The sequence below is a fragment of the Nematostella vectensis genome, chromosome 8 (genome assembly GCF_932526225.1).
Source record: "Nematostella vectensis chromosome 8, jaNemVect1.1, whole genome shotgun sequence".
In the NCBI taxonomy this organism is placed as follows: Eukaryota; Metazoa; Cnidaria; class Anthozoa; order Actiniaria; family Edwardsiidae; genus Nematostella; species Nematostella vectensis.
In genome coordinates, this window is record NC_064041.1 from 8,581,397 (window position 1) to 8,596,694 (window position 15,298).

Genomic DNA, 15,298 nt, shown 5'->3' on the forward strand with positions numbered 1-15,298 from the left:
CAATTTTTCGGTGATTTCTTTTGTAGCCCGAGTTAATGCTGGTGCAGCATCTAGTTAACGTTTTTGTTTATTGCTATTTTTCACTCAATAGGCAGCCACAAAAAGTCTCTCCCCAGCTGGAAAAATCCAGTTTCAGCCAACTAGAAAATTGAAATGGCTTCCAATCACGCCATCTCACTGATGACCAATCAAAGAGCACAAAATGAGATTACGTTGGGAATTTTGATTTTGAATGACAGAAGTCAAAAGAAGAGTTAACAGAATATTGAAAAAAACTGCAGTACAGGACAAAACCCAGCATGAGGCAATTGAGGCACTCGCCTCGGTAAAATTTTGATGTTAAGTGTTTCACAATTGAAAAGTACGAAATAAAACACCTGCCTTTTGCTGGATTTATCATCCAGCTTTGCTTAGGTTAAATTTTGGTTCTGGCTACAGGGCTGCAGTATTTCATTAAATTATATTCACATACTATGTGCTTGGGATACCTGTGGTTACTCGTACCGTCTCGCGACCAGTATCTTCGAGTTGGGTTCCCTGTCTCTCGTCCTAGTTTGAACTCGACTAACACAGAAAGCCCAAACAGGTTTTTGGCATCTGTCGGATTTTAAAATGTCCACCATCTTCATATAGATTTGTTCTGGTTTTTCATCCGATTCTTCTGAAAGAGAAAACTTATTGTGGGGTTTCACAGTGAAGCGTAAATATGTACAGATCAAGAGAGCTAAAGGCAGCTGTTCACCACAGCCCGCTCACCGCTATGGCAAGAATAACAGAATGGCTTTTCCTTAGCAGTTGTCAAGTTGCACGAGACGAAAAATTGTTGCTAGAAAAAGGAATTACATTAGTCATCAATGGTAATGCCACAGCCCTTATTGTTTAGTGCCTCTTGTTGAATTTAAAGTTCTCTTTTGAATAAGATAAATTAAGCGGAATAATGTCAGCAAATATGTCTTTCAAACGGGGAGGGCACCCTTTGCTGTTGTACTGTATATCTTCAATTAAGCGTGTAGTGTTGGGAATGGGGTTAGAAGTCTTCCTAAACTGAAGATATCATGATATATGTACACATCTTTTTTAAATAAGATTATAAAGTAGATTTACTGCGCCATAACCTGTATTGCTTGATAAAAACAAATCCATGTTTCAAAAGCTGTAGCATTCTTGTTTATGTGCCTGCTAACATTCACATGGCTTTTAAAGGCTCAGCCATTTCAGGATTCGGCCATTTAGATGTTACCCATGAACCACCGCAGTATGACACATGGATTCTCAAGTGCGACCTTGTTTGAAATAGGTGTTGTCCTGGTATCCATCAAAAAAGCTCTGCCCTCCATTTTGTGACCTGTCTCTTGTAAGAGTCTCTACTGGAGATCTGCACCGTTTTGATTATTGTTATTGTTTTGATTATTAGAGAGCTTCAGCAAGTCAACACGAACGGCATCAAAAACGGCGCGCACGCTCACGAATTGCTGAAAAACTGCATTTTTCCTTTTTTTACGTTCTACACGTGCGGTCACGGAAATCAACGTCGTTTTTCATCAATTCGTGGGCGTGCGTGCCTTTTTTGATGCCGTTCGTGTTGACTTGCTTATGCTCTCTATTGTCTCTGCTTTCCCTTCTGTTTGTATACACATACAGTCTAGACATACTAACTATTGTTTGTAGGAGTATCAAGATATGCCTGGTGCCAGCCCCCTTATATTTCTATAGAAAGCTCTAAGTGTGTCGTGGTCCCATGCTACAATTTCCTCTAATTGCACTTCACCCTCTGTACAAAATAATAAGGGTGGAAAATCGCAGTTCCCTTAATTTTCTTCCCAACCATATAAATGGCAGGACATTGTTTTTCCCACCTAGCCCTGGTTCTATTGTTCATGGTTTTACCATGTGATATCACAAAAAATATATTTTCTTTACAAATTGTTTGAAGGACATATAGGACATATTGATGTTTGATAATTTTTAGTTTGAAATGTCTGAGGATTTCCACATTGTGCAAAATGTGATTTTCTCTGATAAAACACTTTTTCTGCCATAGCTATTATTCCTGAATTGTATTAGTATTTATACATTATATAATATATGTTTACACCTATTTATTCCTTTGATTTTTAATATTAATATTTTTCTATGATAAATTTTATATTCTAGCCACCATTGAGGCACCAGAGCAGGATTACAAGAAAGTCAAACATATTAGAATAAAAGTCAATGATAACCCTGGAAACAAGATTGGTATCTTCTTTGATATGGTATCCGATAAAATAGGTGAGTTTCCTACAACCTAAAACTATAATTCAATGTTTTCAGTCACAAAAATAAGTCAGCAGAGTTTTGCAAAGGGGCAAAACATTATTTTTATTGGTTGGTGACCAGGGGCAGATCCAGGAGTTGAGAAAAAAAGAGGGGGGGGGGGGTGCGAAACAAGGTTTCATGCGCCCCTGGTGACTGCATTTTCTTGATTCCTTTTTTTATTCTTGTTTTTTTTTTTTGCCTTGTCAACAGAAAGTGTAAGGCGTGTTGGTGGTAAAGTCCTTGTACACTGTATTGCTGGAGTTAGCAGGTCGGTTACCTCTAGTAAAGGGTTTTAAAAATTAAGTTCATTGCTTCCCCTTCAAAGAATGATGCCAATTAAGATAGACAAGTCAGTCATCAATCTTAAAAAGATTGTCCACCGAGAGAAATTTTACTATGTCTAAAAAAGCTAAAGACATGGCATCCTATTGGGAAATTTTACCTGTTCATTAAATGATAATTAATGGTAATAATCCCTTAATTTCCTTCCACAGGTCTGCCTCCCTTGTAATTGCATACCTCATGAAATATCAAAGACTAAACCTCAGAGATGCACATAAACTTGTTCAAGACAAGAGGCCCCTTATTCGTCCCAACACTGGCTTCTGGAAAGAGCTAATTGATTATGAAAAGAAGCTCTTTGGCAAGAACTCAGTACAAATGGTAGACACGAAATTGGGTGAGTAATTACAATAGATAATTACAATATTATATTAATTACAATAGATAATTAAAAAGTGACAGCTAGAGATGACCTTTAATCATCAAGAGCTATTTTTGGGCTGTGAATTTGTGAAAGTGCTAAAGAACCTTTTAACCTGACTGAAATAGTTAAGAAAGGTCAAGACTTTGGAGGAAAATAAACATCAGTGTGAAAGTATCCTTATTCAAGTCTTATGATCTTAATTTTGATTTTCAGGACCTGTGCCAGATGTGTATTATGAACATGTTAAAGACCTAGTTTGGTAAAAAAAAAAAAAAAGAAAGAAAGCAATGTGAACTGAATTTATATTTATAGAGTAATATATGATATTTTTTATAGCTTGTTTACCAAATTGATGTGAAAGTTACATAGGAGAATAGTTATTCCTAGCAGAAAAAAATTGACTCTACAGTAAGTTTAATGAATATTTGATCTCCATTCTCTAGTTTTAAGTCTAAGCTGTGCCGATAACAAACAAACAAACAAAAACACAAGCAAACACATGCAAGGAAAACAAACGGAAACTAGACTAACCAAATAATTTCGAACTTTTAAGGGCGTTACAAATCTAAGACCAGAGTATTTTTGCAGTTATGGTTTAGAGTAATATGGTTGCTGGAAGTAGGGAGGGTCAAGAACTTATTGATATTAATGATATGACTAGAGAAACTACAGACAACTTGTAGAATAACTAGAAGATGCTGGAAGTAGGGAGGGTCAAGAACTTATTGATATTAAGAATATGACTAGATAAACTACAGACAACTTGTAGAATAACTAGGAGGTATGACTAGAAAAACAACAGCAAGCTGTAGGATAACTAATTGGGCTGTGTAAGCGAAGTAGAATCAGGGAAAATCAACACAAGGTTGAATTGGTATATTTAACGAAGGGTGTGTGTTACGTTGCATGATCGGTAGTCGTTTTCGTAAATCAACCATATCATTTGAAAGCAGGTCTCTAGAAATATGAACTAGACCGAGTTTCAGGTTCTTTTATTGTTCCCTCTGAACTAGACCGCTTATCTATTTACGGTGTTTCTTTAAAGAACGGCTCAAATGCCCGGTTGCTGCTATAAAGGAAAAACTGCCCTTTGCATAGAATATTATATACGATTACCTTAGCGCGCCGCCTATTGTCCATAGTCCCTTTTCGACTCTGTCGGCTCGCAGCGTCTACCGACTACTACAACTATTGTTTGCGTACTTCACTATAAATACCACAGATACTATAGACATCGGAGTAGGCTTCGAAAGGCTTGAAACTTCAGTGAAACTACTATGTTTTTACCAAGGCTCGAAACTACCATTTCAATCTTGTGTTGTTTTATTCCCCTATGATATCAAATTGTGCAAATTAAAAAAAATGACGTGAATTAAATTAAAAAATAAAAATAAATGAAATAGTTGCCAAACCAATAAACATGCCTTATTGTTGTGTCCGAAGATGCAGAAATAAAAAAAACGAAAAATAGTAGTACAACACAGTCTATTAATTATTATAGTTCCCTTAGCAATCAATCTAACTGTCTATTTAGACTGCAACTAAGCCTAGCTGCACAAGAACACTGGTTTATTTTCGCACTCTCAAAGGCTACTTGTTTTTTTCACTTATTTTATAGAAGCTCTGTTTAATTCGGATAAGAATAGCATGGCATATTTGGATCATTAATTGCGGATTCAATTAAGTAAATAATTGATTAATTTAATAACCTTGTATGTGTTTGGTTTAGAGCTACAGGTGCCCGTTTTCCGGTAATTTTGTTTAAATCTTGTGTTATTGTTAAAAAAGGCTTTTAAAAATTACCTGTGAATACTAACGGATTAAATAATTGACACATATCTCACTCAATTGAGCGGAATAGAAATATTAACTTTTTAGTCCCGACTCTTGGCTGCAGCGATAAATAACATGTAAGCCAGAGCAGGGTAAGATTATAAGGTCTTTTGGCTTACCCCTAACCACTTGTTTTGAAATATTTTCTGGTTATAATCCACTCTCTGGTCACGCAAATATCCTTAAAATTTATAATAAAGAGCTCTGATTGGTTAACAGTTACCTTTGCCAATTCCAAGGTTTATTTTTGGACAGTATAAACTTCAGCAACAACGGAACGGGACTAGCTGGGACCTTTGTCCCTTGACGTACAGAATCCATTATACACGACTTACTAATGAATTATAAGGAGAGACTTGGAAATCAGACCCCATTCGAGTATCTCTTATAAGCGTGCCCGGTTTAGTTTGGCTGTTAACCGTATATTGTACCACCTTCTTGGTCTAACATGTAACATGTTTCTGCTTTGACTATACCCTAAGAACGGGGATGAATTCTACCGCTGATTGAAAAGTAATTAAAGGTAGGTGAATCACAAAATATTTTTCTCAGACATAATTATATTTTGGTTATTTTCAAATTATTTTTAAATGTCAGTTTAAGATACGGATACAAATATTTATGATAAAAGCTGTGATTGATGTGACGCATTTATTGTCATTACATAAATAAAAAAATTATATTCTCCCTGAAGATGTCAGATTCAGAGAAACACCAAGGTATCGATGGGAAGATTACTGACCCGACACAGCACAACCTAAGTGGAATTGTTGAAGATAACCATGTGCAAGAGAGGAGTTGGAGCATGACAACTACTGAGATTCCCGCTGACCAGGTATCATGGAGCATGGAGACCACTGAGCTTCCCCTAGACCAGGCATCATCCATAAGCATGTCGACCATGGAGGTATCCGCTGGTCAAAATGTAGAATTTGCTGACGGGGGATCATGGAGCATGACAGAAGTGGGGACTGTCGCTGAACAGCAAGATTCGTGGTTTGTCGAAGAGATTGGGACCATTTCAGATGAAACTACAATCATTTCTGAAGAAACCATGATAATTTCGGAAGAGGTTACGGATTTGGTTCAATCTTCAGATGTTAGTATACAGTGCAAGCTGGAGGAAGATGCAGTGGGCAGTAAGTATGAGAGAAGAATAACAATTCTGGAGAAGGAAAAGACAAGTATCACAGAAATGTACAAGAACACTGTTACGGAATACGAAATATCCAGCACTAAAATGCAACAGGATTACGAAGTTAAACTAGCAGAGCTGAGATCTAAATGTGAATCTTGGGAGACCAAATATCATCGGCTTTATGATGAACTTGAGACCGAGAAAAGCGAGCATGTTTCAATCCAGAGGGCGTACGAGAGTGCTACCGGACAGATCAGTGTTATACAGGAGAAGCACAATGAGGACATACAAGCACTCCACAAAATGCATGCTGAAGAGCGCAAAACTCTGATTGATGGGTACGAGAACCAATTACGAGAATGGAAATCCAAGCATGACCATCTTATGGATACTTATACCGCGTCAGTGAAGGATTATGAAATAATGATCACGAAAGTTAGCCAAGATTATGAAGTTCAGATTGGGGAGTTGAGAATAAGAAACGAGAAGCTTCTGAAAAGGAGTGAAGAAGCAAACGGCGAGATTAAAATATGGAGAGAAAAATGTTCAAGCATCGAGAAAGAATACCAGACAACGATAGCTCAGTTGAGAGAGGAAATGAAATTGAAGTGGAAATCAGAAAGGTCAGAAATGGAAGAGAAATGGGACAGTGAAAGAAAAAGTCTTTTCAATAAGAACAAGAATAAGGTTAAACAATACGAGGAAAATATCACAGAGTTGGAAATGAAGGTATCCAGGCTTAGCACGGAGAATGCAAGATTTCAAGAGAATCTTTCAGCCTCTACAAAGCAAATAGAACACTGGAAAACAAAGCATTCATCCCTTCTGGAGCGGCATGAGTTAGAGATTCAGGAATTGAACATCGAAATGTCTAAGCGCTTTGAGCTTGAAGAAGACAAGATTGAAGATAATTTTGAGTTTGAACAACGTAAACTAAAGGATAACCATCGAGCAGTACTACGAGAAAGGGAAAATGAAATGAAGGGACTGAAGGAAATGTACGAAGAACAAATCGCGCAGCTTAAAGAAAGCGTTTTGCAAGAAAAGGATAGATACAATCAATTAGAGACAGATTGTACAAAAAAGTACTCTGCGTTAAAAAGAACAGGCGACATGAAGATTGACGAACTCAAAGAAGAGATCAGTGCGTTATCAGCAAAGTTAAAAACAAGTGAAGCACTCTACGAAAAAGAGAAGGCCGAGATTGCAAACAATCACGAGAAAGAGCTTACCAATTTTAAAGAGCGCTATAGCCAGTTGCAAAATAACTATGAAATTTTGATGGAACAGTTCGGGGACGTTAAGGAGAAGTCAGAGATGCTAGCACAGGACATGGAAAGTATAAAGGTGCTTCACGCAAGGGAATTAGAAAAACTTAGTGAAACCTATGCTGGAGATCGATCTAGACTTCTTCAAGACCAAAAAGAGGCTACAGAGAACCACGAACAAGCTATGACGGAACAACGACAGCGACTAGAATCTCAAATTGAAAAATTGAAAGAAGAGAATGGTCAAATGAAATCCACAGTGTCAGGATTGGCATCAGATGTTGAAATGCAGAGGAATAAAGTAAAAACACTTAGAGAACAGTATGAACAACAGCTAGAAAACACTCGCGCGAAATTAAGAGAATCTTACGATAAAAGAGAAGACAAGATGGAGGATTTAATGGAAAGTGAAATAACAGAGTTGAGAGAAAAGCATCAGCAAGAGTTAGGCGAAATGGAAGAAAGAATGAAAGAATTGCAGAAACAGCATGACGCTGAACAAGCTTCTATCAAGAAAAAATGGGCAGATGAGTTGGCAAGCCAACAAAATAAATGGCAAGATCGTGTACGAGTGTTAGAAAAAGAGGCAGACGGGCAACGAAAGGTACACGAAAAGCAACAGAATAGCTATGAAAAGCGTAACGAAGGACTTGAAAAGAAACTTATGGATGAAGCTAATGAAAGAACCAAAATAAAGGCTAAGTATAATGACGAAATACAAACGTTGATAGAGGAGCAGAGAGAACTTGTAAGAAAGTACGAATCTCAGATTAAAACTGTTGTCGAAGATTCCAAAACAAGAATCCTGAAACTTATAAATGACCACGAGAACGTGGAAACGGATTACAAGAAACAACTCAAGGCTCTCAAAAATGAGATACTAAGAGTAGAAGATGAACATGAAGTAGAAATACGACAACTCAAGTCTGATTTCAGGGAACGGAGCGAAAATGAGAGAACTGAGCTTGAAAAATCCTTTAGACAAGAAAGGACCAAAATGAAGAATTCCCACGATAAAGAAATGGTGCAGTTGGAATCAAGGGAAGACCAGCTGACAAAAGAGATGGATACAAAGCTGAAAAAACTAACGAGCGAAAAGAACTCAATAAAAGCCGAATATGTCTCGAAAATAGCCAGGCTGCAATCTGAACTTGAAGAAAGCAATCAGCGAAGTAGATTGGATGTAGAAAATGTGAGGACTGAAATGGAAAAACAAAGGCTATGTGAAGTCGAAAAAGTGCGCAATGAAATGTTGTCCGATCTAGAAGAGACCAGAGCGAAGTTACAGAGAATCGTAAAGGAGTGCGATGAGAGGATCTCGATCCTGACCCAGAATTACGAAGCACAGATTCTCCAACTGACCATCGATAGGGACAACATCGAGGCAAAGCTTGAAGCAATGACAAGAAGAGAACAATTGGCGTCAGAAGAGTTTGAAAAAAACATACTTGATGTGAAAGAACAATACGAAGCGCAACTGGCGAGAGTAAAGAAAGAGAGAAATAAACTTAAGCAAAAATACGAAGAACTCACTGAAGAGGACGAAGAAGAAGACGCCATTTATGAAGAGACTATTGAGAAGCAGAACAAGAGATTACAGGAGTTGAAGGAAGAGGTAGAGAATTTGAAACGGAAGAATGGAATAGAGGAAAAAAGATTAAGAGATGATATCAACAAACTCTCTGAAACGCTGGAAAAAGAAAAAAGAATGGTTAACCAGTTGAAAAATGAGGCTACCGAGCAAAAAAATGATTTCCGACGAAGTGAAGAAGAAAGCTTGAATGAAATAAACAACCTTAAAGATAAATTGAACTTGGTGGAAAGGGAGAAGCAACGATTGGCTGATGATATCAATGCCTTGAGTTTTCAGAAAGAGAATTTGGTTGCTCGTTACGAAGAAATAGTAGCCGAAGCACAAAAGGTATGCAGCGAGGCCAATAAACAGGAAATAGAGAGATGGAAGAACGAGTACAAGAGACGAATAGATGGCTTGGAGGATCAGTTGGAGGCCGAGACAAGAAAAATGAAACACGCAGAAGAAGCCCTATTGTTAGAGAGGGAGAAATCAATTCAAGATAAAAAGAATGGTCTTGCAGAATTCGAGAAGGAGAAGGTTGCCATCTACCAGCGTTTTAATGATCGAATAGCAGCAGTAGAGAGTGAGCGGGACATATTAGTAAGCGACTATCAGAAAAAGATAAGCTCTTTGCGTAGCGAGATGGTCTCTTTGGAGGAATCATATGAAAATATTCTCAGAAAGACAAAAGGAGACATAAAATATCAAGCAGAAAAGGAGAGGGAGGAGATGGAAGTCCATTTTGATAAAAGGGTCGAAACACTCTGTAAGACCCAAAAAGTGATCATTGATGAATGCCAGGAACGAGTCAGGCAAATGCAGGAAGACATGGATAACCTTTCGCTCAAACACAGACGTGAAATGGATCAACTAAGAAAGAAAAGTGCGGATGATCTTCTTTCGTTTGAACAGCAGCAGATCGTAGGCGAAGAGAAATTGAGATACGAGATGAAAGTCGTAAATGAGAAAATGAAAAGGGACCGAGAAGTGGAATTGAACGAGTTAAAAAGCACTTACGAGAAGGATCTAGAAAATGCTAGAATGAAGAACAGAGAGGATGTTCAAGCTTACGAGACGAAGCTAAAAGAAACTTTGCGAGACTATGAAGGGCGATTGTCTGATTTGACCATCGAGAAGCAGAGGAATGAGGAAAGGATCAAAGGCCTTGTACGAGATCTTTCAACTCTTAAAGACGAATTTTCGCTAATGTCGAATCATCATAAAGAGAATGTAGTAAAGATAAAAGAAGACGCTTTGAAAAATCTTGAAAGAGAAATTGCAACATCAGAGGCGATTCACGAGAAGGCTTTGGCAGAAATGTCAAGGAGGTGTGAAGGACTAGAGAGGGAGAGGAATTACCTGATAGCAGAAATAAATACAATTAAAGAAGTGAACAAAGTTGATTTTACAAAGCTAGAGGAGCAGTTTCGGCGAGAAAAAGAGCAGCTTTGCAATGAGAGAGATGACCTTCAAGTAAAGTACGACAAACTCTATCAAGCTGACCAAGTGGACGATGCCAGATATGAAGACACTATAAAAGACCTCAAGAATAAGCTTCAACGACAAGTCTTTTTGCTTGAAGAGAAACAAATGGAGTTCAGTGCCAAACAGAGAAAACTTGAGAGGCTCGGAGTAGAGCTTGAAGAAGCTTTGGAACTGGAAAAAGATGCTCTTTGTAGATGCCAATCAGAACTTGCCAATTGCAAAAATGAGCTGGAAATAGCAAAGCAACAACACGAAGAAGTAATCAAGGGGAAGATGCGCGAAATAAGTCAGCTAAAGAAGGAATGCGAGGATCTAAATGCAAAGATTCAAGCTATGAGCCTTGAGAAAAGGGCTTTAGAATTAGATCACGATCAGATGTTGTCAAGCGAAATAAGAGAAAAAGAAAAAGTGGTGGAAGAACTTGCAACTCTTCGCCTAACGTTGAATGACGAACGGGAACAGAAGATGACGTTAAGCAAAAATGTGAAGGAATTAGTAAACGAGGTGGTGCAGATAAAGCAACATGTTCAACAATTAGAATCACAGCACATTGAATCTCTAGCTGTGGTGAGGAAAGAACTTGATGCAGAAACGAAGAGATTGAATGATAAATTCCTTAGCGATGTTCGCGAAGTGAAGGGTCGTTTGGAGGAGGAAATGGCGAATCACAGCCGCACAAGGAAAGATAAAAGTAAACTAACTGAGAGTGTTATAGCTCAAGAACAAACAGTGGAAGAGCTTAGAAGAACAATTAAACAGCTACAGAACGATAAACACGAATCCTCAAAAGTTATTAAAGGTCTCGAGGATGAGATAGAGAGAATACGGAAAGAAACCCAGGTTATGTCAGCTAAGTTCCAAGAACAGAAACAGTTGCTTGAAGATCTGAAAAGGAAGAACCAGAATGAACTAATAAGCCTTCAGAATACCACACATGAGTACAAAGACAAACTAAATAATTTAGAGTTGAATAATTCTAGACTGACGACAGAAGTCGATCTGTTCCATTCCGAAAAAGAAAGATGGGAAGAGGTGGAAAAGGGCTACAGAAAGGCATTGGAAAAACTGAATGAAAAAAGCCACCATCTTAAAAAGGAAAACTTGAATTTGGTCCAAGAAGGTGAAGAACTTAGAAGACGTATTTGTTGGCTGAAAACGGAGAACGAAACGATGTCTGTCAAGTATCAGGACAAATGTGACACTTTGGAGAGGGAACTACGACAAAAGGATCAAAGACAAGCCAAACTGGAGGAGAGTATGGAGAAAAAAATCAGGGATTTTGAAAATCAGATCTATCGGTTACAGCAACAACTTTCTGAGGCTCATGAGATACAAAGTAAAAACAAGGAGAGATGGGAAAATGAAAGGGAAATGTTGAATCAGAAATATAAAAAAGAGATACAAGAGAAACATTTCGAATTACAAAGCCATAGAGAAGAAATGCAATCACAGATATCTCTTCTTGAAGAAGAGAGAATATTAGACAAAGACATGAAAAATGAGTTGAGGAAACTTCAGGAAGATGTTAAAAAACTTGAGAATGAGAAATCGACAGTTCAAAGCCGACTTGAAAAGCAAAATTCCCACTTAAAATTAGAACTGGAAGGATTTCAAACGAACCATGAGAGGATAGTATCTGAATTTGAAAGAAAACACAAAGAAGAGCTTGCTCGCATTAGCCATCAGTGCGAAATGACGAAAAAAGACATGGTCAAAAGAGGCGTGGAGTCAGTACGAGAGAGATTTCTGAAGGAAAAAGGGGACCTTCAAAGGCAGTACGACGAAAACCTTCGCAGGTTATCAGGTGAGTGGGAGGAAAAAATAAAAAAAGACAGAGAATGCCTAAAAAACGATTCAGAAAAGCTTCACCTTGAATTGAAAAACTTGAAAAAAGAAAAGTGTTTGCTTGAAGAAGAGGCAAAAAAGCTTGCTGTGAGATGTGAAGAGCAAGATAGGAGTATTGCTGAATCTGTTACATTGGAAAGAGGGAAACTACATAAGGAGTACCAGAATAGACTACAAACATTAGCCAGGGAACAGGAGCTACATATTGCTAAAATTAAAGCCAGTGAAAAGACTTCATTTGAGAAACAAATAAACACTTTCAAACTGACCCTAGAGCGAGAACTGAAATCTGAAATGTCTATGAAAGTTCGTCAGGAGATTAAAGTAAAGGAGGAACAGATGAAAAGAGAGATGAATGAACTAAAAGATGGTTGCAAGATACACAGCAATGAACTGAGGGAGCTAAAACGACAATTGATAACCCAGAAAGATGTCTTTGAGAACGAAGTGAAGCTGCTTCAAGAGAATCGCATCCGGGACATGGAGGATTTGAGACGTAAGCTGGAGCACGAAAAGGCGATGGTGGAGATCAACCGTGATGCTTTGCAGGAGGAGCTGATTAGGCTTAAAGGGGGCACAATGTCAAGTATCTGTCAGTTGAGTCAACGGAAATTTGGCTCACTGGGAATCAAGAACCAGCCGCGTTTTCATGAAATAAAGGAAACACAAAAGCAAAATAACAAAATGTCGTCATTTGATGAGAGTGTCATTAAAAAGCTCCAGAAAGAAAAACAAGAATACGAAAATCAATTAAACAACTTGCAAGGCGAGCTGTTTTCATTGCGCAGTGCTAAACGTGACCTTGAAGGTAAACTTGAGGATATTCAATACAAATATGACCAGCTCTTAAAGGAGCAGGCTCCTATGGAAAACACCGCTAACACTGAATGTCCACACGGTGGCGCATGTTACAGGATTCACAGACAAGGCGAAGCATCAATGGTGTCTTATATGTCCGACACGTCTAGTCTTGATCTAGACACTGAAAAACCGGTCAATGTTTCGAATGTCAAATACCTACAGCATTACGAGTCTGATTTGAAGAAACACGACCGGTTTACCCAAGAGATAGAGCACGGCTTTATTACGGGGCAACACCCATCAGTATCAAACACAATCCTCTCGGAGCAAAGCAAGTCTGATTTGATGAGACACGGGTACTCGCAAGACATTGGGAGTGGCTTTCAAGCTCGACGTTGCCAACCAGTCTCAGATACCCTTCGCACAGAGCAAAGTGCGTCTGATGTTATGGGACACGTCGAGTACACCCCAGATAAGGGGCGTGGCTGTCAGTTTGAGGATGAGCTTAGGAGAATGGGGCAACACCTTGAGGATTTAGACTCACGCCACGAGCAGGCGGTAAGTAAAAATGGGGATTAACACGTGAAGAACTGTTGAAGAGTGATTTTATTGATATTTTCGGAAAGCTAAAAAAAGTCTAAATTATCCCCTCAACAATAATGGGTGTCGATTTTTAATGGTCAAAAAAGGCCTGGAGGAAGCCTCCGGAAAACCTGTGATGCTTTGTAAGGTTAGGATATGGGCATGGGCCCAGTTTTCAAAATGGCAGCCTGAAAACTTGTAATAAACACGAATCACTGCAAGTTTAGGTGAAAATTCTCGACATTCACAGTTCTAGACGTTCTAGGGTGTAAAAATGATTGACTTCCAAATAAGGCATGTAATGCCTGAATAATGATTGTCCGAGCGAGCAAGAAAAAACTTTTTTTTAAAACAAGGTAGATTGATATGGTTCATGTTAGAATGTTACTTTTGCTGCTGCTGTTGATGTCGTTGCTGTTGTTGTTGCTGTTGTTGTTGTTGTTGTTGCTGTTGCTGTTGTTGTTGCAGTTGTTGTTGCTGTTGTTGTTGCTGTTGTTGTTGCTGTTGTTGTTGCTGTTGTTGTTGTTGCTGTTGTTGTTGTTGTTGCTGCTGTTGATGTCTTTGTTGTTGCTGTTGTTGTTGCTGCTGTTGATGTCTTTGTTGTTGCTGTTGTTGTTATGTGATTTTTTTTTTGCTGCTGCTGCTGCTGTAACTTGTAAGTTTTTCACATCCATGGATTTCTACTATTTGCAGGTAACTGAAAGCAGAACCCAAAGACCAAACCACGAAGCCACGGATACCTACATATCTACCCCAAGTATTAGAATAGATTTTTAAAATGTTTGTTATTTGTTTGTAAGAATACGGCTTAGTTTATAAGTTAAGAGGAACATAACTAAATACAGGGTAAAGTTTACTTTCAATTAATCCGTGATAGTGGACATGACGGAAAAACCTGGACAATACGCATTTCTAGATAGAAAAAGAAGACACAATTTCTTAGAATGGCTATCAGTTCCTTGTATTAGGGACTGATTTTCAAAACACAAATAACGCGAGACCGAAATGCACTTACCGAGTTTTAGGCTTTTTAGATATTTTTTCCTTGTTCATCCTTGCGCAATATATGGGCTCAGGGACGAAAAGCTCAAATTTCAATGACACTTTACAAAAAGTCGCATTTGATATTTTGTTAGCTATTACTCACTAAGTTCTTAAATTTTTCGCCTTATTAGATGTGATATGGGCTTATTTGAAGCTTCATGTCATGTTTTTCCGTCATGTTGTGGTGGTGAAAAAAACATTTTTTACGTTCGTGTACCCTCAACCCCATGAAAAAATGCCCCGATAACCCCTTTTTGAGCTATAACTATAAACAAATTATTGCACCCCTGCCTTGTCCCAGACGGTCTTATCGGGTTTTCTGTGCTCGAAGATACACCGTGAGGCAGGTTAGGGTCTGGGGTGATTCCTGTATTTTTTTTACAAACCACAGGCAGGCCATCAGAAAACTGGGTAAGAACGCCTGGGACTTTAGGCGGCTTGCCAGAATTTTTGGGCCCCAATCCCTTGAGCAGCCATTGTTCAAAGTCGAGTAAGACATTTTGCCACTTTTTACCGGTCCAAAGTTTTCCCGCTCGATATTATGTAAACGCACCACTGAAGCATTATACTATCGTGATTGTGGTCTTTAAAATGAATGGTGGAAATGTGTAGGATATGATATACTGCAATAAAGCTTATCTATAAGGTTGCTAAGTATCAAGTCAGAAGGGGATTTTTTGTGGAGTTTATGGAATATAACTTAAGATGTTGAATATTCAGTA

The 15,298-nt window shown here is 38.3% G+C and overlaps 2 protein-coding genes across 2 annotated transcripts; both read left to right on the forward strand.

The window, feature by feature from the left end:
- Positions 1-545: 545 nt before the first annotated feature.
- LOC5519319 (dual specificity protein phosphatase 14) lies at positions 546-4,381 on the forward strand. The gene is made up of 5 exons (XM_001639169.3): positions 546-857; positions 2,155-2,271; positions 2,509-2,566; positions 2,793-2,977; positions 3,218-4,381. The coding sequence occupies exons 1-5, from the start codon at positions 707-709 to the stop codon at positions 3,265-3,267; spliced, it is 561 nt and encodes a 186-aa protein (XP_001639219.1). The 5' UTR covers positions 546-706; the 3' UTR covers positions 3,268-4,381.
- A 217-nt stretch (positions 4,382-4,598) lies between these two features.
- On the forward strand, positions 4,599-15,225 carry LOC116603150 (trichohyalin). The gene is made up of 3 exons (XM_032364213.2): positions 4,599-5,360; positions 5,532-13,508; positions 14,226-15,225. The coding sequence occupies exons 2-3, from the start codon at positions 5,532-5,534 to the stop codon at positions 14,307-14,309; spliced, it is 8,061 nt and encodes a 2,686-aa protein (XP_032220104.2). The 5' UTR covers positions 4,599-5,360; the 3' UTR covers positions 14,310-15,225.
- The last annotated feature ends 73 nt before the right edge of the window (positions 15,226-15,298 follow it).

Excerpts from the sequence above, each read along its gene's own strand:
- LOC5519319 (XM_001639169.3), top strand. The coding sequence starts at position 707 with ATGTACAGATCAAGAGAGCTAAAGGCAGCTGTTCACCACAGCCCGCTC. Across the intron at positions 2,272-2,508 it reads TATGGTATCCGATAAAATAG|AAAGTGTAAGGCGTGTTGGT; the intron begins GTGAGTTTCCTA and ends CCTTGTCAACAG. Across the intron at positions 2,567-2,792 it reads TGTATTGCTGGAGTTAGCAG|GTCTGCCTCCCTTGTAATTG; the intron begins GTCGGTTACCTC and ends TTCCTTCCACAG.
- LOC116603150 (XM_032364213.2), top strand. The coding sequence starts at position 5,532 with ATGTCAGATTCAGAGAAACACCAAGGTATCGATGGGAAGATTACTGAC. Across the intron at positions 13,509-14,225 it reads ACTCACGCCACGAGCAGGCG|GTAACTGAAAGCAGAACCCA; the intron begins GTAAGTAAAAAT and ends TACTATTTGCAG.